The 25,118-nt window shown below is 53.4% G+C and overlaps 1 protein-coding gene across 2 annotated transcripts in view; it reads left to right on the top strand.

The window, feature by feature from the left end:
* The window catches only part of LTBP2 (latent transforming growth factor beta binding protein 2), a 98,831-nt gene that overhangs the window by 11,052 nt on the left and 62,661 nt on the right, over positions 1-25,118 (top strand). For both annotated transcript variants that reach the window (XM_061181050.1, XM_061181051.1), the window contains exon 3: positions 7,771-8,020. In XM_061181050.1, coding sequence (XP_061037033.1) covers positions 7,771-8,020 — 250 coding nt within the window. The remainder of the gene's footprint in view (positions 1-7,770; positions 8,021-25,118) is intronic.

Here is a 25,118-nt window from a genome sequence, read left to right as displayed (position 1 = left end):
GGCTTCCCTGAGGGAGTTCCCCTGGCCCACCCATCCCAGCCCGGTAAATGACCCCATCCCAAAGGGCAAGACTATAGCCAACCAACTTTGGAGCCAGAATCCCTGAGTTCAGACCCTTGCTCCATCACTTACTAGCATGGTGATCTCAGGCACGTTGCTGGACTGCTCTAAGCCTCAGTTTCTCCATATGTCAAATGAGGATCAGAATAGCACCTGTAGTAGTTATAAGAATCTACAGAGGAGATATATGTAAAGAAATCGACCTCATAATGGTAAGTGCTGAACAAATGTTGAGGAAAAGGGTCAGGGCAGGGGTGGGATTTGCAGGTTCTTTACTGACTGGTTAGGAACTGCCAGGAACCAGAGGCTTGAGTCTACATATGGCTCATCTCTGGATGAACCATCCGATGAAACTCAGTAGTTGGTGGGAGTGGTGGAGAGGAAAGTGGAAGGTGTTAAGGGGAATAATCACATGACTTCAGTGGAGACCCAACTAACATGAAGGGTACAGACCTAGCAAGAGACACTGCCCATCTCTCCCCTGACCATGTAGAGGTACCTTAGATCTTCCTGGTAAGCAGGTGTATGCCCCCAAGGCTTTTTGCTTAAAGGAGTATTTAGGAGATGCTTTATCCAGGGGGTCCTGAAGCTAGGGGCTGTATCCTGTTGATACCAGCAGAGTGCCTATTTGATACATGTTTGTTAAAGGACTGAGTGGGTGAATGATTTCACAGGTGACCTGGAGGTTTTCTTCTGTCATCCTCAGCTGCCTCTTCTCACTTCCTTGGTTGGCTTCTCCTCTTCTACCTAACATCTTGATATTGGGCTGCCTCAGGACTTTCCCCAGATCTTCCAAATCCCCCACGCAAAGAGGGGGCCATATGAAGCAAGCACAGCATTAATCGCCCCCCCACCATTATTGGGTACCAGTAGACACTGTGCCAGACAATTAACACGCAACAGTAAGAGTGGCAATGCTCACTCTGTGCCAGGGACCACGCTAAACCCTTCAACTCCCTTCACCCTGTGAGTGGCCATCACATCACTCTCTGTCCTGGCCCCCTCCTGTGTCCCTGGCTGCTGCTTCTCCTCTACCCAGCTACTAAACACTGGGTTTCCCAGGACCGAGTTCTGGGTCCTCATCTTTTCTTTCTCACTGCACTGCTCCTGGAATGATTTAATGCATTCCCATGGATGTAAACATCGTCTCTGGGCTGATGACACTCAGATTTATATACATCTTCAGCCAGACCTCTCCTCCAACCTCCAGGCTCCTTTCGTCCTGCCGCCTCCTCGACATCTGCTCTTGATGCCTCCCAGCCACCCCCACCCCAACTTGTCCCAAGCGAGCGCATCGTTTCCCTCCCTCTGAGCCAATATCCCTGCCCAGGTCTTACCCATCCTGTTAAAGGCATCTCCATCTGTGTGAATGCTTAAGCCAGACCATTCAGGACACCTCCTCTTGCTCAGGCTTCTATCCAGTCCATCCCTGAGCCCTGTTTGCTTTACTTCCTAAATCTCTTGAGAGTCTGTTTGCTTCCCGCCCCGCCCCCCCCACCGGCTGCTTCTGTAGTCCCGGCACCAGCACGCTCTCCTGGGTGACTGCTGCAGCTGGCTGACTGCTCCCACTGTCCCCCTTGCTCTCCAGTTCTTTCTCTGTAAATTAGATCATAACACATCCCTATTGAAACCTTCCTGTGGCGGTGTGTCCAGCCTCGTCTGTCAGCCCCTCGCTCACCAGATCCAGCCTGGGTTCCTGGAATGTGCTGCCCCCAGGCTGTTGCACATGCTGCCCTCTCTGTTTGCTTTTCCTGTCTCTTTATGTGGCTGCTCCCTGTCTTCGTTTCCAGCTCCCCCTAACCACTCTGACTAGAGCTGCCCCCAGCAGCCTTGTTATTCTGGATCCCAGCCCCTTAATTGTTTCTTCCATCATTCATATCCCAATTTCTCTTCCTCTGCTTGTTTTTTTGCTTGTTTTATGAATTTCTCTAAGTTGGAGGCTCCATGAAGAAAAAGACACTGTCTGTCTTGCTTACCATCCTAAGCAAACAGTAAATGTTGGACGCACGACCATTTTCTAGACGCTGAGACTCGCAGAGGTGAAGGAACTTGCCTGAGGTCGTGGGGTTGGAATTCAAATGCAGGTCTCTTTGACTATAAGGCTGCTCTCTCCTCCACACTTCTGCCCTCGCCTTCATTGAGTTGTAAATGGGAATGGTGTATTCCTTCCCTCTCAACCTTCATGGGTCCTGGGCACGGAGCTGGTGTGGCTGCAGAAGGGCTTGGATGGCTCCATGCCAGCCACAGAACTGTCTTCCATGCCCTGGAGCTGCTCCCCTGGAAAAGACTGGGTCCCTGGGCTTGTCCCTGATGGGGGCTGCTCCAGGACCCCATCTTCTCTCATCTCCCCAGCCTCTCTGGCACTGAGGCCTTTAAATCCCTGCCTCCTCCCAGACAAAGCCCTCAGGGCTGTGATGGGGATGGACAGGTGACTTGTCTGCTCTAGGGCAGGAGCTAGAGGCAAACCCAGGCCTCTGCCCTGGGCCACGAGCCCTGCCCAGTGGTCCCCTCCTCATGCCTGCTGGAGCCGGTGGGAATTGGGGCTGCTCTCTATCCCCAGCCCCTGGCCCCCAACTGGCCCAGCATCTCGGTGTTTGTTAATGCAATTAGCAGGGCGGTCCATGCTGAGGGGCTGGGGCCAAGGTCTGACTCACAACCCTCTTTCCTCCCCTCCGGCCGCCAAACGGTAGAGGCCCTCTCGGCCTGCCAGACGGCGTCTGCAGAGCATGCGCAAGGGGCCAAGAACGGCATCTTTCTCTCATTAAAGGCTTTTATGTGAACACAACTGCTATTTTGGAGCAGGGCGCTTGGCTGGCCCCTGAGCCCCAGTGCTGTTTCCAGCCATCCTGAGCTGCGACCCCAGCACAGCTGTGGTGGGAATGGGCCGAATCCTTGAGGACCTGACTTCTCCCACAGCCTGGGGGCTCGGGGCTGAGGTCGGGGCTTGGGGGACACAGCCCCTGGGCAGAGCTTGGGTGCGGAGAGGATGAGTCCTCGGTGGATTCTGAGGGTGTGTGAAGGCCAGTGAGGGATTTCCTGGCCTCGGGGAGCTCTGACATCAGGGTCCCCTTTCTGTGGAAACCAAAGGTCAAGGCTGTGGAGAAAAAGCTCAGGGTCACAGGTAGACCCCCAGTTAAGTGAATTCCAAGGGCAAACTGAGGCCTCCAGGTAGGGTTCTAAGGTGAGGGGGGGCCCGGAGAAGGGCAGCACTGAGGGTGGTAGGTGACTGTCCTGCCTAGAAAGGTCTCTGGGTGTGGAAGGGACAGGGCCCCATCCTGAGGGAGGGATCAGGTACTCAGTGGGGAGGTCCTTAGTGTCCCACTGACACAGAGTTTAGGAAAGATGGAGGTTTAATCTGAGGAGCAACTGAGCCTCAGGTATGGGGGTGCTGGGCCCAGAGTCTAATCTGGAAGGTAGGTTCATCTCCCAGACAGGAGGGCCTGGTACTGGAGGCCTCGGAGGAGGGCACAGGCTTAAGGGGCCCACCCTAAAGTCGGTGCCTCACCTAATGGAATTGACGGAGGGAGAAGGCATCTCTAGATCCCAGGAGAGAGAGCTGATGACAAAAGCCCTACCTGGCTGGGGTGGAAGGAGGTAGAGAGGGGACCGGGTTGTATTTAACACCTGAAGAGCAGCCCTGCCTCTGCACCACAGTGCTTGGGGCGTCTCTCTAACCAAGGCCTGCCTTGTCATTGCCTTTTCCTGGGAAAAAGGTCATGGCAGAGAAGTTCAGAAGCCCTCTTGCTTCTGCCACTAGGTGTGTGGTTTTTTTGTTTTTTTGTTTTTTAACTTAGCATTGATGTCCAATACAACTTTCTGTGGAAACTTTCTGTGGAAATGTTCTATATCTTGCCATCCAACATGGTAGCCATGAGCCACATGTGGCTCTTGAGCCCTTGAAATGTGTCTAGTGCAACTGAGGAACTGAATTTTAAATTTTATTTAATCAATTTCCATTTCAACAGCCATATATAGCTCATGGCTACAGCATTAGACAGCATTGGACAGCACAGCTTTAGAGAGTACAAAGTACTTCCATGATCTCTGTTGAGACTCACACAACTCTTTGAGGCAGGAATTGTCAGACCCATTTTATGGATGAGACAGCTGAGGCACTGGTTGAGGCGTCTCAGTGAGACGAGACGCGCCCAAGGTCACGCAGCTGGGATGTGGCTGAGCGGGGGTCAGACCAAATCTTTCTGACTCCCGACCCCATGTTCTTTTTGCTACCAAGTCGCTGGTCACAAGGGCTCTGAGTGGATGGTAGGAGCAGCCTGCATGGTGGGAGCTGTTTCCAGACTCTCCCCCAGGCCTGCCCATTCTGCATTTGGTCTCCTCCCAAAGGCAGAGGTTTTGTTTGGAAAATCTGAGCAAACCTCTGCTTGACTGTTTTGGAGCAGAGTGACGGTAGAAGGGGCACAGCCAGGAGTGGGGGGGTTGGGGAGGACGATGCCTTCTATTTCTTGTTTCAAAGTAATTTCGGGAGATTTCTTTTTATTCCCCTCTCTTTTGGCATACTGCTACCTCCACAGAGCTGAACTCCCAAAGCTGAAACTTTCCACATGTCCAATCCTCAGTGAGAAAGAGAGTGCCAGGGGAGTGTGGAGAAGCCAGGGCTCAGGTGGAGCCCAAATTATGAATGGCTAAAGGCTGGCATTGGCGAGCGGGCACAGGGAGGCTGGGAGCAGCGTCACCTTCGGGCTCTGAGGATGCCAGCCCCTGACAGGGAGGGGCTGGGTGTGTCCTCGAGGGCTAAACATGGACCTCGTGGCATCATGCTTGCTAACCTGTCACCAATCAACAATCACTGAAGACTTATTAAAGCCATATACCCCATCCTGTGTTGATTTCTCAAGTATAAGACATGACCTCTGCCCTTGTGGGAAAATGGGAGGAATGAGGCTCCAAGAGCAAAACATGAAGACTGCCCAGCCTGCCATGGTTGGGAATTTTCTCTCTTAAAATTCCCACAGCACTGCATGAAATTGCCTCTCCGGGGTGCCTCGGCATTTCCTTCCTTGCTTTATGCAATACCCCTGCCATGGGGCGATTCTGCGATGGCTGATCCCCTTTCTGATACTTCAGTTTTGAAATCTGTGCTCATTTGACTTAGGAATATTTTGCTGCAGTTTCCTTTAAACAAAAGGCACATGACCACTATCGCCCCCCTCCTTCCCAAAGGGTTCCAAACTTTTGGATTTCATGCACCAGTAAATATCCCCAAACATCTTAGGTACCAAAGTACAGTAGCCAGCTTTTCCTTTTGCTAAGTGAGGATATTAGAAAAACAAACTACCATTTGCCATCACCTTTAATTTTAAAAGAACATTTTAACACCAAAAAAGTAATAAAATAATAATCTCAAAATAAAAAACACTTTTTAAGTGGGAAAAAATAGCATTACAAGAAACACAGAAAACTGTTTTTATTTTTCTTGTTTCATGGCAGACCAGTAAAAACTGTCCTAAGAATGGCGCCTATGTGAATGCCAATTTTATAGTTTCCCCCCAAACACCCACTTTCTGTGAGCTATTCATCATACCAACCAAAGTCTGCCAACCCTTGTCCTCATTGAGGACCTAACCGCCTGGGGGCAAGGGGCTTCCATGATTCTGAGAACCCCCCCACTGGCAGAGTTTCCTCCACCCAGGGACCAGCCTTGTTGTCTTTGTACCCCCGGCACCCAGTCTGACCGAGAGAGGGTGCTCACTAAATGTTTGCGGGTGTATTGGCGAATAAGGCAGAACCAGAAGTAAGCGAGTCTCAGGAAGACATGGGCTCGGCTTGCAGGATTTGGGGTCTTGGGTTTCTAGAGAGAGAAAGATCTTACTGTTGAAGTCAAGGATGGGCCATCCTTGGGGCCCAGGAGGGGAAGGACAGAAGCTAAACTGGTTTTGAAGGCTGTCTTAAGGGCAGGGACCACCCACGCAGAGGTAGAAGAGACACGGAGACTGGGAGGGGCTGTGTGACCTTCCCCTCACCCATGCCAGGCTTTGCTGGCAGAGAGGTGTGGATCTGAGGGGCTGGGAGTGATGTAGCATCTGTGGTCCACATGGGAAACCACTCAGGCCCTCCCTTTCTACTCCCTCCCTAAAATAAACCAGGGCTGACACCTGTCCTGGGCAAACCTGCTTCCCCAGTGTTCGCTGGCCCTGGTTTGGCTACAGGGCTGGCCCCAGCAGACCGTGTCTCTGGTGGTGGCGGTGACAGTGGCCTGGCGGGTGGTCAGGTGGGGGCTGACTCTGCTTGGGCAGGTGGAGTGGCAGCCAGGTGATAGGCCAAAATCCTGCCAAGGTGGCAGTTTGTGTTTGGGGAAGTGCTCAGGTTTACAATTCTCTCACACAGTCTGCTTACCTGGAGGCCTGGGGCTGCCAGGAAGGGATGCCCAAGCACTGAGGAAAATGCTCTAGCCTCAGGATCTAGCTCATGGTTGGAATCCTGCAGCGAGACCTATGATTTCCCCACTCTCCCCTGAGTAGACAGGCTGCCCTTGTTTGACACGATGCCCAATCTACTCATCCTTGCTGTCTCTGGTCAGCATCACCACCTCCAGGAAGCCTTCCCTGACTTTCCCTTCTTACCTCAGCCTGGGTTAGAGGCTCTGGCTGACACTTATCACATGACCTATGTCCTGGCTTCCATGTGAAACAGGACACTCCTGGAGAGAGGGATCCTCTTTACCACAAGCCTCACACCTAGTGAGTGCTCGGTTAATGTTCACTGAATGAATGCAGGAGCTGGTAAACATCCTCCCTCAATCTAAGATTGACTGTATGGGCTTTGGAGAGAGATGGGTTTGAGGGTCTGTGGTCTCCACCACCAGAGCCAACCTGGGATGTGCAGCTTCCCAGGCCAAGGGTGCATTTGGTGGCTGACTTGAAGCCAACAGATCCCTTTTGCTTCATCATCAGCTGCAGGCCAAGGTTTAGAGATGGTTCAGCCCTGCTGGGAGGCGGTGAGGTGGAAAGAGCTTGGGCTTTTCCATCAAACAGACCTGGATTGGATCCTCGATCCACCATTGTCTAGCTGGGTGACCTCAGGCACATCTTTTAACCGCTCCGAGCTTCAGAGTCATTATTTGTAAAATGAGAATCATAATCACACTTGCTGTATAGGATTGTTTTAAGCTTAAATGAGACAGTGTATGCAGAGCACAGTTCCTCGCATGTTGTAGCACCGAACAGATAGTAGCTGCCATAATAAAATAATATTGATTGTGTCATTGTTAGGCATATGCTAGGAGCAAAGAGCTGTAAGGAACAGTCGCTGCACTTGAGGGTGCTGACCATATTAGTTCGGGAGTTGAGACACATACATAACAAACCCGTCACACTGACGGTGGCCTATAGGGCATGAGCGCTGTGCAAGGTGAGCACTCGTCCTAGTTGTTCAGAGGAGGGAGCAGCTGCTGGAGGTGGGTCATCAGGGATGGGGAGGGGGCCTTGAGGGAACAGTAGGACTTAGGTAAGTGGAGAGGAAAGGGAAACAGCTCCAGGGAGGGGAAGCAGCACACACAAAGGCAGAGAGAAGAGGAAGCCACACCAGCAGGCCAGGTCCCCAGCTGGACAGACAACAAAAAGGGAGCGCTTGAGTATATGTACAGCACAATGTTGGGTGTTCTGCCGGGGGTGCCGGTGTGACGGGTCACTCAGTCTGTGATGGGTTGTCCAACGCTGACAGGCGACCCTCACCCTCTCCCTGTCTCTCCAGCCGTGTGCCAGCCGCCCTGCCAGAACAGGGGCTCCTGCAGCCGGCCCCAGCTCTGCGTGTGCCGCTCCGGCTTCCGCGGAGCCCGCTGTGAAGAGGTCATTCCTGAGGAGGAATTCGACCCCCAGAACTCCAGGCCGGCACCCCGACGCTCAGCCGAGGGGTCTCCCAACCTGCGCAGGAGCAGCGTGGCCAGAGAAAGCACCACAGCGGCCAGAGCGCGGCCACCAGCACCACAGCGGCCGCTGGCCAGGTGAGTCCCCTCCTCAGTGGGGCCTCCGGTCTGGGGGCGCAGCCTCTCTGGAGGGGCTTCTCCCTGCGGCCCGTTTGGTGAAGACCCTGGTGGAGAAGGCCAGAGAGTCCTCCTTTCCCCCATCTTGCTCTCCTCCCCTTCCCCTGACCCCACCAGAGGGGCGGCGAGCAGGGGAGCAGGTACAGGGGTTGACACAGGCTCGGGCAGGGTGCACAGTGGAGGTGGGAGGGGAAATCTTTACTCTCCAGGCCCCGGGAGAGAGCTGAGGAGGGCACATCCCTGGCACCAGGCTCTCTTGTTTCGAATCCTGGTGTTGCCACTTCCTAGGTGGGTGACCTTGGGCAAGTTACTTATCTCTCTGATTCCTCATCAGTAAGTTGGGGAAAATGATGATAATCATAATCATGGTATTGTAAGGGTTAAGTTAGTTAATATGAGGAAAATGCTTAGAACAGTGCCTGGCACATAGTAAACTCTATAAATGTTTCTCCTCCGCCTCCCCCTTCTCTGCCTGCGGTCCCTGTGATTCAGGAAGGACTCCTCTGCCCGAAAAAGCCCCTTCAGTTCGGTCACCACCAGTGCTAACCTCTCTCCTCGGAGGGGCAGCTGGAGCATGCAGGGGAAGGGAGAAGATTAAAAAGTGGGAAGGGGTGTGTTCATGGGCAGGATTCCCTGGCCTGCTTGCCAGCCAACCTGGCTAGACATTTCCTAGCTCAGGACAGGAAATCTGAACTTTGTAAACTGGTCCATTTCTGGGGGCTGTGTTTTCCTTTTGGTTTTTCAGGTTAGTTTTTCCATTCGCTTCCTACTTAGGAAGTTCTTTCTGAAATGTTTGAACCTTGTCTTGCTGAACTCGGGGGGAAAAAAGGATTTGCCCTCCCAGAGGAAGCTGGGAGAATCAGGGAGAAGAGGCTGACCTCGAGGCCAGGTCCCCAGTGGGGAAAGCTCAGGAGAGAAAGGAAAGGAGCTCAAGGTTGTCCAGCAACTCTGAAGGGGGAGGGGCGATGGGGGCCGGGGCAGACAGCTAATTAGCAACTGTAATTCCACCAGGTCTTGGTAAGGGGGTTTCCAGGGCCCTGGCCACCCAAACAAGCAGGTGGTTTCCGAGAGCAGCCGGGAGCAGAAAGAACAGAAAGATGAACTTGGGCCAAGGCCTTGGGAGCTCCAAAGTTAAAACCAGAAGAGCCAAACTCTTTAGCCAAGGCCTTAGGATGCTGGGGCAGAGATGGGGGTGCAGAGCTAAGGGCCTGGTGGACAATGCCGGGGGCAGGGTGAACTGCCTGGAATTGGCTGTGACCAGTTGGGCAGGGCCTGAGCCTTGTTCTCATCGGTCCCGGCTCTGGGTCCAAGGTGGGTGGGCCTGGTGTGAAGGCACTTGGAGGAGCCCCAGAGGTGGCAGCTCCAGGGCCAGCCCCGGGGCAGGGTGGGAGCAGAGTCCTTCCAGCCTGGCTTTCCCCCTGCAAGCTCTTTTTTTGGCTGTGGGATTCATTCGTTTTATAATGCATTTATCCCCTGTGTGCGTGCACAAGTGAGTGTTGGGGGTGGTTGCTTGGCAGGTCATCCTGTTCCTTGTACCCTTGAGTCAGAACTCTTTTGACATCCCCTGCCCCATCTTCCCAGCCTATCCCGCTTCTATTTTTCAAGGCCCAGTCCTGCTTCCTCCAAAAAGCACCCCCTCCCTCATATCCGCCAGGCTCTGACCCCCTGCAGCGCACACGTGGCACACACATCGCTGTGAGTCTGCGCCCTGAGTCTGCCATCAGACAGTGTGGCCTGCGCCCTGGAAGGCAGCGCCTCTGTCTCACACTGGATTTCCCCACAGTGCCTCCTGCAGTCCCAGCTTGCAGGAAGCGCTCGATCTGCATTGCTTTCTGTCATTTGCTCCCAACGGAAGACTTACCTAACCAAGGGCCCATTTGGCCCCGAACCCTCACCCTGCCCTGGAACCAAGGGCACCACCCTCAGTGGTGCTCCGAGTGCGGGAGGATGGGAGGCTCCATGCTTCCCCAGTGTCACGCTTTTCACTCTGCCTCGGGACAGTCTGTGCATTTGCTCACTGGACCGGGAGCTCCCTGAGAGCAGGGACTACTGTGTCCTCCTCTTTCGTGAACGTGTCCCTGGCACCTAATACCTCACCTGGTACCCTGTAGGTGCTCAGTCAACACAAGTTGAATGAAGAAATGGACGAGGCTCGATGCTGGGCGGGGAGGAGGCTGGGAGGGAAGGAGGACCAGCTCTGTTGAAGCTTCCGTCCCCCGGCGAAGGTCCCCTGTGTGCAAGAGGCAGGGGAGGATGAAGGCCTGGGGTGAGGTCTCCGGCCCACAGCAGGGCTGTCCTTTTTGAGCTTCACAGACTCCCTGGCCAGGGGCTACTGTGATGTTTTTAATGAGCTGCAGCCTTCAGGCCAGCCCAGTCTCTCTCTCTCTCTCCATGTCTCTCTCTCTCTCTCTCTGCCTTGGCGCCTCAATGCCATGAAATCTGGGAAAGTCCGAGCGGCCCACTGTTGGCCCAGCTGTGTTTTGCTTTGGGAGGCCAAATCCCACTTGCCTGGTGGTGTCAGACATTTCCTGTGAACTTGGCCAGCTTTCCCAAGCAGCCGCTGGACTCTCTCCTGATGGCAACTTGGACAGGCCCTTGGTGTCCAGATAAGGGAGTGACATAAATGCAGAGGGCATTCTTGGCAAGGGGGGGGGGGACGGTGCAAAATGTCCAGGGAGGAGAGACACTGCAGGGACTGGTGATGGCCAGAGGCCACCTTCAGGAGAGCACTAGACAGAGGCCAAGAGACTTGTCTCAGAAGGAAGACGAGAGGGAGGGGTCAGGAGAGTCTCGGGCAGCAGGCAGCACGCCCTACAGAGAGCCAGACGTGGATTGATGTTGTGCAGCTGCAGCCTGGACTGGCCGCGGGGGCTTGCAGACTCCCTCCGAGCCCGGGGTTCAGGCTTCTTCCCCAGGCTGGGCAGAGAGCCTACCCCACCTGTGGAGCAAGAGCGAGGCAGCTGGGGAAGGGCCTGGAGAGATTGGGAGAGGAGGTGGTTATGACAGTCGAGGACCAGCAGGCCTTGGAAGACAGTGCTTTACACCCGTGCTTCTCAGACTGAAACAGGCCTGCGAGTCACCTGGAAACGTGTTAACAGGCAGCTTCTGATTTGGCAGGTCTGGGGTGAGCATCTCTAACATGGTCTCCGGTGATGCCGATGCTGCTGGTCCATGGACCACCCCTGGAGGAGTGAGGTTCTGAGCCTGGGCTTTGGATTCAGAGAATCCTGGAGTCCAAGTCTGGATTTACCAGCTGTGTGACATCAGGCAAAATATCCTAACATCTGCAAAATATCCTAACATCTCTGAGTCAATAGTCTCCACCTGGTAGGATTGCAGAGAGGATGAAATGAGACCATTTGAGTAGGACACTTAGTAGGGTGCCTGATATGGGTTAGTGCTCAATACATGTTAGCCATCAGCAGGCTGGTTCTCTTTGCCATGACGACTTGTGTGGCAAAAAGCAGACAGAAAACTGGGGTGCCTGTGTGTGTGTGTGTGTGTGTGTGTGTGTGTGTGTGCAGACCTGCTCTGGGGAGAAGTTAGAGCCCAGGCCCAGTCTCAGGGGTGGTGTGATCCAGCAGTAGCACCAATAGTGGTTTTTGGCTGGCTTGGCTATTCCACCAAGACCGTCTCACCAGCCCTATGGGGGAGCGGGGGAGGGAGGTGTCACAACAATTCTCCGAATGGGAGGGACCTCCACTGGGTTTACTCCTTAGTCTGACCGGAGGACCTAGAGGTGGAGCCCTGGGGACATCCTCAGCGGGCTTAATCAGCGCTGGGACAACAAGGGCCCTGGAGGACACTGTTGCGGTGGACAAGCGGGGCTGGGAGGGAGATGTCTGGGAAGCTGTGGGCCCCATGATCGTGGTTCCCTGAGAAGGCAGCTGGCATCAGCCTTCTTTTTACTGTCCCCGTCGGTCTCTCCCTCTTCTTCTCAATCTCCTCCTCCCTGCACACCCCACAAATTTAGCTGCTTAAAACAATGCGCATGTATTATCCCACAGTTCTATAGGTCAAACATCTAACACGGGGCTCACCAGGCTAAAGTCAAGGTATCAGCAGGGCTGAGTTCCCGGAGGCTCTAGGGAGAATCTGTTTTCTTGCTCATTCAGGTTGTTTGCTGGCAGAATTCACTTCCTTGCAGTTGTAGGACCGAGGGCCTCACTTCCTTGCTGGCTGTCACTTGAGGGCCATCACATCTAGAAGCCACCCACATACCTTGGCTTGTGGCCACCTTCCTCTCTTCAAAGCCAGCAACAGAAGGTGAATTCTTCATGTTTTAACTCTGCCCTCTGCCTCCCTCTTCGGCTGAATCTCTCACTGACTCTTCTGCCTTCTTCCACTTTTAAGGGCCTATATGATTACATGGGCCCCCTGATAACCCAGGACACTCTCCCCTATTTTAAGGTCAGCTAATTAGCAACTGTAATTCCACCTGCAACCTTGATTTCCTTTTGCCATTTATATACATATTCAAAGGCATAATACCAGGGGACAAAGATCACGGGGGTCAGCCACACCCACACACTGCAGCCCACGCCAGCTGGGACCCTCCATCTGCAGTGTAATAGCTCCTCTTATCAAGGGCTTGCCACAAGGGCGGCCCTACATGAATGACCTGGCCCCCAAAATCTTTCTGACATCTCCAACATCAGCTCTCACCACTCGCTCCCCTCATTCACTCTGCTTCTGCCACACTGGCCAACTGGTTTTTCCTCAGATATGCTAGAGATGCTCCCATCTCAGGGCCTTTGTACTTGCTGTCCCCCCTCCCTGGAGCCCTGTGTTCCTTTCCTAGGGCTGCCATAATGAATGACCACAAACAGAACGGCTTAAAACAACAGAAATGTATTCTCTCACAGTTCAGAAGGGCAGAGCCCAAAATTTAAGTGTTGGTAGGATTGTTCCTTCTGGAAGCTCCGAGGGACAGTCTGTCCTATGCCTCTGCCCTAGCATTTGATGGCTCCCTGAAATCCTTGGTGTCCCTTGGCTTGTAGCTGCATCACCCTAATCTCTGCCTCTGTCGTCACATATTGTGTGTGTGTATGTGTGTGTGTTTGTGTTTGTGTGTGTGTGTGTATTGGGGGGGTATTCTTTTTATAAGGACACCAGTCATTAGGTTTAGGGTCTACCCTAATCCAGTATAATCTCCTCTAACCCTAACTAATTACATCTGCAAAGACCCTATGTCCAAATAAGTTCATATTCATAGGTTGGCAGTTAGGACATCAAGAAACCTTTTGGGGGGTCGGGGACCCAATTCAACCTACATTAAACCCTCTTCCCAGATACACACATGGCTTGGTTCCTTCCGCCCGCCAGGTCTTCTCTTCTCAGTGGGAACCCCACCTATGCTCACCTGATTTTACACCGCACACCCGCAAACACTCCCTACTCCTATCCAACTATTTTGCTCCATAGCACTAACGTCTTATGAATTTTACTTATGTATTTATTTCTTACCTCAGTAAAACGTCAGGCCCAGGAGGACAGGGCTGTAATCTGTTTTCTTTGCCAATGTATCTCCAGCACCTCGAACACGACGGGCCCAGAGTAGAGTGGAGTCAACCCGGCTGAGGGCAGCTTGGCCCTCTCCCCGCGGTCTCTCCTTTACTCTCACAAGCCCTGCAGTGGGTTCCCAATGTCCCCACTCTGCTGACAAGGCTCCGAGGTGGGAGTGGCCGGCCTCTCGGGGGGCCTTTGTCAGTAGGGAGAGGGAGGAAGGGCAGGGGCACTAGTGCAGCTCCTGTCGCAGGCCTGGCCTCGGGGGTGGGCGCCGGGCCACTGGGTGCGGGTGGGTGGCATAGGACTCGCCTCCCCAGCAGGACCCGGCATCGTTCAGCCCCACGTCGTCGCCACTCGGGCCCTCGTGGGCTTCCCAACGTGTGACCTTTAACCTGCCGTGGCGGAGGGTGAGGCCGCAGGTTTCCTGCGGGAGTGCGGCCTCCCCTCACCCCCAGGCCTTGCCAGGCCTCCTGCAGGGGGTGCGGGGACTCTGCCCCAAGGGGTGGTCTCTGCCAGTCTGCACCGGGAGCCGCCGCAGGGGGGACCCAGGCATCCTTCCTGACAGAAGGGCAAGGCATTTGCCCAGGAGATGGATGACCTAGAATCAAATGAGGTACCTGGGGAGAGGGCAGCAGGTGCAAGGAGGCGACCCCGGCGTGTGTGCCGGGGAAGCGCTGGGCTTTGGAGTGAGGCAGCATTTAAACCCTCGTGTCCTCACAAACTAGTCGTGCAAGTCGCTTCGCGTCACTGAAACTCAGGTTCTCTGAAGTGGGAAAGCTGATGCTCATCTCAGAGGGTGGTTGCGAGAATTCACTGAAATAACGCACAGAGAGAGGTTAGTGGGGTGTCCGAAAAATGTGAAATGTCTTCCCGTACCTGCCTACTCCCCCATGCCTACTATGACAAATCAGTGAGATACCCCGTTTGCCAGAAGGGGTTTTCTTCTCCAACCCACAATCTGGGCTTATAGATGGGGAAACTGAGGCAGGACGAAGGTTGGCAGCTAGATGGTGGGCCTGCCCTGGGAACCCAGGAGATCCTGACTCTGGGCCAGTCTGAAGGCTTGCCGGGGTCCTCTGAGCCTTGCTCCAGCTGCGGCCGCCTCCCTCCCACTCCCTTCCTCCGCTCTGGGCTCCAGCATGCTGCCACGTGCCTTTGCTCGCGCCTCTGGGCCACATAACCCCCTGTAGGTCCTCCCTCCTCCTCATTCCAGTCCCTCGGACCCAAGGCTATTCTCCGACACACCTGGGACCTGATGAGAGACCAACTCATGCTAGGAAATCTTGGAAAAGTCCCTTGTCCTCCCTGGGCCTCAGTTTCTATATCTGTAAATCAGAAGCAACAAGTGGATCTTCTCTGAGGTCGAGAGTTAATGGTCTCAGACTCTGGCCTCCAGCCTGGCCATTTTCCATCCCCGATGGTGAAATGTGCTTACTCCCCCTTTACCCGCTTCCAGGGTCATTACAAGGACACGTGATGCCTTTCACCAGGGCAGACCTTAGCTCTCCCTGACGGTAAGCTTCAAGTCCCTTGGCAAGGCTGCAGTGGGGTTAATCAGCCTACATCTTTCATCCTGCGTCACCCCCTTCCTCAGGGCCACCAAGTGGTGCCTCTATGCTGGGTTGACTCAACCCTACAATCCTGACTGAGTCAAGCTTTCAGGACCTCCGGGGATTGAATGCCTTCCTTCATTTTCTTTTCTTTCTTTTTTTAATCTTATATTTTTCTGATTTGTTTTTATAACTCTGAGCCCCAAGCTTGCCCCCTGGGGTTTTTCTGGAATTCCCCAACCCTCAGGATCTTCACTATACTATTTTGAAAAGATTTAGAATCAGGATACCCAATTTGGTTTCCAAGCTAGGCCACTAACTAGCCTCGCGACCTTGGGCAAGCCACTTAACTTCACTAAGCCTTAATGTCTCTATTTGTAGAAAGGGAAGGATCATTCTTTCCTCTCTGGGAGGTTTCACCCACTAAAACAATATGGGTGAAAGATTGCTTTGTGAACTGTAATGTGCCTTGCAAATGCTGGTTATTGCTGTTATTTTGCAGTCCTGACAGGGGGCTGGGATACTTACTTATGCCTTCTGTACATGCCTGGGTCACTTTCAGGAGCAGCCCCTCACTGAGGCCCTCCCTGACCACCTTTGTCAGGTTTTAACCTTAGAATTAGCCTAAGCCACTGGACACAACACTAGGGGATGTGCTTCACATCATAGTCTCTGGGACGGGTACACCACAGTTGTGCAGTGCACAACCCGTGCCACTGTATGTGGTGACCCTGAAACTGGCTCTTTCCCAGGAGGGAGATGTCTCCTATTTTCCTATTATTTAATATTATAAACCCCCAACTTGAGGGTGCCCTCATCTGGTTCACTTTTTAATCTCCACAGTGCTTTCTATTTTCCGCTTCCTAACATAACATATAATTTAATTATTATGTTTATTGTGTATTGTCTGTTTTTCCCCAAGTACAGTGTGAGCTGTTTTGTTCACTGACATATCCCTAGCTCCTAGAATAGTACTCAATAAATAATGGTAAGCACTCAATAAATAAATAAACAACTATCTACTGAATGAACATCCCTGTCACCATGTATCCTCTGTTGCTGCCTGGAGCAAAGAAAGTTGGTCTCAGGTCCCTTCCCTTCTGAGCTGACACTCAGCCCATCCCCTGGCATGTTGTTGATCAGGAAGGGGCTGTCCCAATCCTCCCAACAGGTGGGTACCTGCTTACCCTGTGCCCCTTGGTGTCGGGGGTCTGGAGCCAGGCAGGCGGAGAGCAATGCTTCTCTCCTAAGGGTGACTGGAGCACAGCTAGAGCAGGGCTTAGCAGACTCTTAGGAGTTCCAGGAGTCTGTCAGGGGACGCAACAGCTATAAAGGGGTCTCCTCCCAGTTTCTTCTATCTCTTGGGCCTTAGAAGAGTCCCATGCCTGCTCTTCCCTGGGGCTGCGGGTTTGGAAGAGGGAGGGCTCCAAGGGGAGTAGTCAGAGGGAGATGCTCACTCATGGGCCTCCAGCCAGAACAAATGGAAAGGGTTTTGTTTTCCAAGTCTGAAGTCACAGAAGCCCTGCTGCTGCTTTCTGAAGACAGTAGAAGAGAACTGTGTCTCAGCTGAGAGCTTCCTTCACCACCATGTCCCCCTCCCTGCTGTTTGCAGAGGGTTCTGGAAACACGGCCACTTTAAGGTTTATGTAGGGTTCCTTGGCACTCAACCCCTGCCAGCCCCACCCATCCCTGCCCAGCAGAGACTGCTTGGAGTAACGGGGTGGGTCTGAAGCGCTCCTTTTCCACCAAGGAGGAGAAGGAGGCAGGCTGTGTGTGCTGGACCTTTCGGTCCCTGGACACACACCAGGAGATGTCTGTCACATTCATAGTCTCTATGACAGGTACTCCAAGAATTGTGCAGTGCACAGCCTGTGCAGCTGTATGTGGTGACCCTGGACCTGGCTTCTTCCCAAGAGGGAAATGTCTCCCATTTCCCCCGCAAAGCATGTTGCTTCAAGGCAGTCCTCTCCAGCTGGGTTTGGCTGCTGAGGCCCCTCCTAGGTTTCTCCGAAAGGGAGGTGGACCTCTGGACTTTGTAGAGTATTAACATGCACCTCTCCAACCCACACAAATACCTGAGGCCCACGGAGCTCAGGGCCACAGCTGGCCTTAGGGTACTTGTGTGTGAAAACAAAAAGACACAGGTTCTGGGTGGACGCAGTCTTGCAATGCTTTCGCTTTCACTCTAGGCCGAGAGAGCCTGACAGAGGCCGTGAGGAGGGAGGGGCCGATGTGCCTTCTCTCCAAGCAGCGGAGCCTGCAAGCCTCTTCCTTCCACCATGCTTGGCCCAGGGCAGACACTTCTGGGTCGATGAAGAGGCCAAGCTCAGGCCTCTTCATGCTCAAGGGAGAAGGGGGCCCAGGGCCTTCTAACACCTCTCCGCTCCCCACGCAGGGCAAGTGGGCAGATTCAAGGGAAATGGTGTCTGCTTCCTACACACTTCTCTTCTCTTCTTCCCTCTCGTATTGAAGCTTGAAAGTGGACATCTGGCCTGAGGTGGCCCCGAAATCTCTGATGAAGACTGCCTGACTCCCTTTTCTAGGATAATCCCAGAGCTGAGGATTATCAGGACCCTCCCTATGTTGGGTTCCAGAGAGGGCCTCCCTCCCAGCCCAGGCCTGGCCTCAGCCCTCTACAGATCTCTGAGATGAGAGCTGTTCACCTCCTATTTGCCCAGAGCCGGCAGCCAAGTGATGGAGAAGCCAGGAGCAGCTTCGTCTTCTAATTCTCCTTTCTCATCATCACCACCAACAGGATTTATTGGCTCCAGGCCTCGTGCAGGTGCTCTGCCCTCCTGGTTCACCCCACACCAAAGTCACCAGCTCAGTTACATGAGGCAAGTGGATGTTGCACAAATGCCTCTGGCCAGTTGTGTTGAGTCCAACGAGGGGAGGACAGATGGAGTGGGATATGGGATGTTCCTGCCGCCGGGAGGGGGCAAGCTCCCAGGTGCGGAGGGCAGAGAGACTCCCCATTCTCCCCACAGCCCTGATCTTAGCCTCCCCCGGTGGTTACAGTGAGGAATGTTTGGGTTACGACGGGTGGGATGAAGGTTGTGGCCGAGGTGACTTTCTAGTTCACAATAGGGTGGTGGTTCAGTTAGATTGGAGTGTAACTTTAGTGTGGTGTTAGAATGAGGGTTCAACCTTAGGACTGTGGTTAGGGCGGGGGTAGTGTTACGCTGGAGTAGAATTTAGGACTGTGGGATTTCTGAGTGTGGTATAGTTGTTATTTTAACCTACCATTGATGGAGCTTTATTGAGTCAGCCGGCCCTACTGTGCAAAGCACTTTACAGGCACCACCTCACTTGATACTGGGGACCATACGGCATAGTGGTCATGAGTCAGACCTCAGCTTAATCTGATTCTGTTGCTCCCCAGCCGCTTGGTGTTGTGTGAATCTCTTCACTTCCATGAGTCAAAGTGGATAAAGTGCTGAGTCACATAGCTAAGGGCTCAATACTTGATAGCTGAGACTCTTTCCTTTCTGTATCAGTCAGGGTTCCAGCAGGAAACAGATGGCACACTCAGTGAGGACAATTTGATAAAGGGTCTATTTGCGAAGGTGTGGACAGGGTCAAAGGAAACAACAAGGGAAGCAGAGTATAGGGAAGCCCTTAGCCCTGCAGGTCTAAGAGACAAGGGGTCAGCGGTTACTGGAACCCAGAGTAGCTCCAGCCACAAGAGAGGACCACAACAGGGCTGTGACCTCTGGCAGAGGAATAGAGCCACCACTACCCACAGTGGCCCATCAGGAGGGAACTGGAGGATCAATACCTCCACTCCGTCTGCTGCCCTCTGCCCTCTTGCTGGGGTCCCATGTGGGCTGAACAGTACTGGAAGACAGAGGGCGAAGGAGCCTCCTAAGGCCCAGAATGGGGCAGAGAAAGGTCCATAGAGGCAAGTGGAAGATCTCCAGCACCTTAACCAATCCTCACAAGGATCCTATGGGGAGGATACTCCACCAGGAGGAAACTGACAGGAAGGGCCATTCTAGCCCAGCTCCACTCAAGACTCTGGAACCCGTGCTCGTAGCCATTTTGCTAAGTAGCCCCGAGAGCATGTGAGCTCAGGCCAGTGCAGAGCAGCAAGCTTGGCGTGGGAGCTGCCGAGGACTGGGTCAGGCAACGCATCTTGTGTCTTTTCAGGAAACTCCAGAAAGCTGGCGAGAGCCTGGAGGAGTTGTTGGGGCATTAAAACGTTAATATATACAGTTTCCAGCATCCGACAAAAAAAAGTAGTAACAATGAACATTTTGAGCTTGTGGCTGTACTGACCTAAGTCCTCTAGGATTTTTGTTTGAAAGGAAAGGTTAGGGAGAGATGAAGCCAGAAGGTAACAGAAAGACAGTCAATGCTCTTTTTCAGATGCCCCAGGGGGATGCCCATCCCATCCGGTTGCTTTGTACGGAACTGTGGCTGCTCAGTGAATGTAGCCCTCTGGGGTGGGGTGTGTGTGTGTGTGTGTGTGTGTGTGTGGAGAGAGAGAGAGAGAGAGAGAGAGAGAAAGAGAGAGAGAGAGACTGGGTGGAAAGCTGTGCAGAGAGAACATGCCTCAAAAATCATAATGGAGATTTTTCAGGCCCTGTGAATTCTCCTTTTGAGCTCAAGGTTTTCAAATATGTATCAGGTTTCACCCCTTGTCTGGGATGCAGAGGAAGTGTCTGATTTATGGGTCCAGTAGTTTTTCCAGTTATGCAATCTGTAAATCTGCCATCAGTTAATTAATTTGCCACTGTCAGAAAAGGCACTGTAAGCTTCCCAGGTGAAAATCACTTTACCAAAGTAAAGTGCTATTATGATAATATTAATAAAAAAGGGACTGTGAAATGTATACTTGTTTCCAGTTGTGGAATTAACTGAATCAATGCCTCAGCATTCCTCCTCCAATCACTGGCATGCACACATGTGCACACATACACCCCACCTCTGGAGAGGGGCTAAGGAGGAAGATTTAAGCCTTGCAGTGTAATTTCCCAGAAAAGGATTAGAAAGGGAAAATGGGTGAAATGCAAAGTTATCTGATGATCGAGGTTGTAAGATTGGCGGCTTAGGACCCAGAGGGGTGTGTCTGCGCGTCTATTTGTCTGTCTGTCTGCAGATGACATAGTGAAGATTGCTAAATGATTTCCAATAACAAGATATGAAAACACATAGTTCCTTTGTTAGCCACATAGCTGTGGTTTTGTGTCCATGATTCAATGTGGAAGTGAGTAGCTGCGACAGGCATTTTGTGGGGGTTTTTTTCCTTCTTTTTTCTCCTAAAAAAATATTTGTGAAAGGTCTAAAATTCAAGGAAGTCCACTGCTTTTTGAAAAGAAAAGAAATCCCCATTCCTTGCAAAATGAAGATCACAAATCAAAACCTCTGGAGATACCATATTTCTGCTTCCAGCCAGTCGCCCATGCTCGGTTTCCTTCCGGAGCCTGGGCGCTCCTCACTGCTACCTACCGTGTCCACCCCAGGGTGCACCCAGCCAGCGGGGGGGGGGGGGGGGGGAGCGGGAGGGGTTGCATCAGAGGCCTCTGGAGGGAATCTGGTACTCCAAGGGGTGGGGGTATCCTCTTGAGACCCCAGCCAAGCCACACCCTTGAGGAACAAACTGATTCCACATTTCTTTCCTTTTTTTGGAGGTTCTTGGGTCAAGGTCAGAGCCCCTACAGCAGGCAATAGTGTGTGAGGGAGCAACTGTGGCATAATTGATGTCTTATTGTTAGATAAGTCTGGGTTTGAATCTCAGCTCTGCCATTTAATAGTTATGCTGCCCAGAGCAAGTGATTTAACCTCACGAGCCTCAGTTTTCTCATCTGTAAGATGGGGATGCCTGCCACTAATAGAATTGTCAGGAGGATTTACTAACATATGTAAGTGCATATACATACCTTTTAGGTGTCCTATGAATGGCACCAACTCGTATTTGTCCCTAGACTCTGGGGTTACCTGAGCCCTTTGTTTATAGCAACAGCGGTAACTGGAAACTCTGAGAGTTTCCCCAGACCACTTGAAGGTGTTTCTGGCTCTGGTGAGGTTTCCTATCTTAGCCAAGGGTGAGCAGCATGTTGGGGAATGTCATCCACCAGAGGTACAGAGCTCAGGCTTTGAGACCCCATCCCAGCACCTCCCTGCCCGGAGGTGATAGTGGACAAGTAAACAGCTTCTCTGTGCCTCAGTTTTCTCTTCTGTAAAGTGGGGAATGATAGTTTTTATAGCATAGTTTGCACTAATCAAGTAAAGCGTAAAAAAATCACACTCTCAAGTGTAAAGAGCCTAGTAAAAATTTTAAAATGAAGTGCCTGTAGCAGGTATATGGCACATAATTGATTGGTAGGTTTGGGATGAGCGAAGTCTTCTCAGTTTGGGCCCCCAGGTCTTTTAGAAATCTCCTTTTGTTTATGGTCCTGGGGAAGAGTTCCAGGCCCTGGAAGAGCAGGCTGGCTGAAGGCTGCCAAGACTTTGACCAGCCCCTGAGAAGTATATCCTTGACCCAGGCACCAGCTGCCTTTGTCTACAATGGGCCTGTCCGGGTGGGGTAAACTCATCTGAAGTCACAGGCCTGTGTTTGCCGTCCCATAAGGCAGGCCAGCTAAGCTGTGTGTGTGTGTGTGGGTGTGTGTGTGTGTGTGCAGCGCAATCCCCCCGGGTTGGGGGAACATGCATGGAAGGAAGATGGGTCCCAAAGACCACAGGCTGGGAACTCGGGGTTCAAGAGGTGGGCGTCTCATGGCCCATTTGGTGGTGGTGAGACGTACCAAGTTCTTCATGGCTTTGGGAAGTGGTCCAAACTCAATCCCCTCAGCCTAAAGGTCTCTCCTCTGATCTGTAGCGCTTTCCAGGTGCCCATACGCCCTGACGCGTGTTTTCTTTCCCTTCACCTCTTCACCTCTCCGACCACTTCCTTTTTTCACCTGCTTCTTTGTAACTCATGCAGCAGCAGCTTGTGGCGAGAGTGAGGGTGCAGTGCTGGGAGGAGTGTGATAGACCTGGTTCGAATCCTGGGTTTTGCCATTCGTGAGACATGTGAGCTAGGGCCAGAGACTTACTGTCTCTGCACCGCAAGTGCCTCACAGGTGCTGTGGGGATAGTGAGAGCCGCCTTGCAGGGCACTGGGGACCTTTCTAAAGTGATGTTTGTTCTGTGCCTGAGTTTCCGTAAACAGAGCAGTTACTTGAACCAGTGGGTGTGTGTGGAGTACTGTGGCTCCACAGACTTCACTGCCTCACCTCTTACTCACCCTGGGGACCACAGATGCCCTGAGAAAACGTCTGGGGGGCGGGGGTGGGGGAGGAGAGCACTCTTGGCCAGGCAGCTGGGCGGTCAGGGTGGGTGGGAGCTCCAGGGAGGAGTTGTCCATGATCGCCTTCCTAAGAGACCATTTTTAACCTTGTTCCTTCCTGGTAAAAACACCTTCCTTCAAGGCTTCCCTTTTATACATGAGACCCAAAGGATAAGGCTCTAAAGCTCAGACCCAAAGCATAGCTCTCAAGCCACGATATAGTGTAGAGGTTTAGAGTACAGGCTCGGGAACGAGATGCAGATGCAGGCCTCCTGTGTTGGATTCCCAGCTCTGTTAGTCATTGGTTCTGTGACCTTAGGCAAGTTACCTAGCAACTCTGTGCCTCACCTGTAAAATGGGTATAATCATAATACCTACTTCCTCATATAATGATGATTAAATTAGTTTATATACATAAAGTGCTTAGAACAGTACCTGGCAAACAAATGTAGCTATTTGCTGTTATTTATTGTCATCCTTGGCCCCTCCTTTTTTCTCTTTAACCAGACACACCTCCTTACCCCTGAACACCATCACCAGCACATTCTTGGATTTGTCCCTTTGCACTCATGGTTCTCTCGGCCTTGGGTGGACTCTGTCCTCCCCATGCCTTCCTCCAGCTAACATCACACAACTTCTAGAAAGTCTTCCCCAAGCATCCAGACCCAGGGCTACACCTGCGTAGGGAGGCCTGGAGCATCTTGGCCAGGCAGCTCACCTGACTACCTGCTGCTTTTCCTCTCTTGGATTGTAGGAAACACTCATGTGCAGGGTCTTCTCCCAGGACCACTGTGCATGGGAGGGGGGGGGGTGTTGCACCCTACACAAAGGTCAGGAGATGAATGGGGCTAAACTCTAGCCTACGTTCCGCTTGCCCAGCCCTGGCACCATGCTACATCAGCCTGAAGGAAGCAGGGCAGCCTCTGTAAACTGGCTGCCCAGGACCCCTTTTCTAATCCACACAAAGGAACCAGGTGTGCTAGCCCTCCCCTGCTTCCTGCCTCCCTGCCTGGATTGTAAGCCCTCGGTGGGCCAGATGCTTTTGCCTCAGTGCCCATGTGGGACCACGCACCATCAGAGGCGCTCACAAGTGGACCTTGGAAGTGGTTAGATGATGAATTCATGACATCCAGGTTCCCCACAAGCTGACAAGTCTTCCTGGGGGAACTTGGGGCCAAAGGCTTCAGACTGCTCATTGGCCCTGGAGGGCTGTGGAGTGGGACCTGGCCTGGGCTGGGGAGATGGCTCCAGTGAGGCCGGAGCGCTGGGAGCCACAGAGTTCAATGTTCAACGTGATGACTATCTGGGGGGCGGCAGTTGTCTGCCCAGCGCTGTGATGACTCCATGAAGGATATAAAGAGGGTAAGATCCAGTCCCCTCCTTTCCCCTCTCGGGGTCTGTATCCCTGGCCATGCTGCAGCCCTTTGGGTGGTGTTGCTGGGCCCAGAAGGAGGCAGAGGAGCTCCTGGAGGGGCCCTTCCTTTGTCTCCTTCCTGGCTGGAGGGAGAGGGCGATTGCTCGGCAGTTTGACACTTGGACAAAATGACACTTACGTAGAAAATGAGGGGCATTTCCTGGGGCCCTGGGCAGCCCTTCAGGGCACCTTCTCCTCCCCTCTCTGCCCCCTGAGGTGCCCTAGGTGTGATCCCAGGGCCTGGACAGCCCACTCCAGCTTCCCGCCCAGCACCCTGGCCCATCCAGGAGAGAAAAAAGGCAAAGCAGAGTCTCAAGGAGCAAGGGCTTGGCGGCCCGTGAGGCAGGCCGCTCAGTGGAAAAGCGTTCGCAGTTGACCAAGGCATGAGGGGTCTGGAGGGTGGAGAAGCATGACGAGGCTCAGAGGGGTCTCTGGACACTTGGGACACTGAGGCAGCACCTACGTAATTCTGCTCTAGAGGTGGGGGCCAGGCCTCAGGCCCGGGCTCGGCGTCCCACAGACAATGCCCCGGACGTGCACAGCTCCACCAGCCTCCGCCTCTTATCTGCCTGCAGGGAAGCAGGGTGCTGTGTTCTCTCCCCAGCTGCTGGGCGAGCAGAGCAGGGTGCGGTTCTGGGCAGGCGAGGCTCCCGGGTTCTGCCCCCTTCCCACCCCTCAGCCTGGCAGGGGCGTCCCCTGGGGTCTGTGAGCCCGAGCTCCAGACCTCTCAGACCTGGGTGTGGCCACAGAAAAAAGCTAAAGGCACAGACCTCAGAGCAGGGGGATATGACTCACAGGTGGCTGGCGGGGGGGTGTTGGGAGGGACCTCAGGCAGACCGGGGAGGCCGAAGAGGTCGGGCAAGTGGGCACAGCAGGACCGGCAGCAGGAGAGGTCTTGAGACATGTAGGGGAGGCCAGCTCTCCGCCCTTCCGGGAGGGCAGCAGGGTATGAGGGTCCCAGTGTTGGGGATGCCGCAACTGTGTGCCAGGCAGCGGGAAGGGGCTGGGTCCCCCAGGACCGCCCCACTGAGCATGCCACCCCACTTGTCTCTCAGATGTCACGGGCCCGGAGCCCCGCCCTGAGCAGGAATGTCTGCTGCTTCCTTTCTGGCACGGGGTTGGGGGGTGGGGGGGTGGGGGGGTAGAGGCAGGGACCCAGCTCCTCGATCCCAAGGACAAGGTGCTCAGGCCTCTCCAGGGACCACCATGTCGCCAGGCAACCCTGGCTTTTTCGACATCCTTCCTCAGGCCATGCTGAAACCTGCTCCCCTGTGACCTGGCCCTGGGTCCATGTCTTCTGGAAATCCAGTCTCT

This window comes from Eubalaena glacialis, chromosome 2, assembly GCF_028564815.1.
Source record: "Eubalaena glacialis isolate mEubGla1 chromosome 2, mEubGla1.1.hap2.+ XY, whole genome shotgun sequence".
NCBI lineage: Eukaryota > Metazoa > Chordata > Mammalia > Artiodactyla > Balaenidae > Eubalaena > Eubalaena glacialis.
Note: the sequence above shows the minus strand (reverse complement) of the source record. Positions and strands in the feature narration are given on the sequence as shown.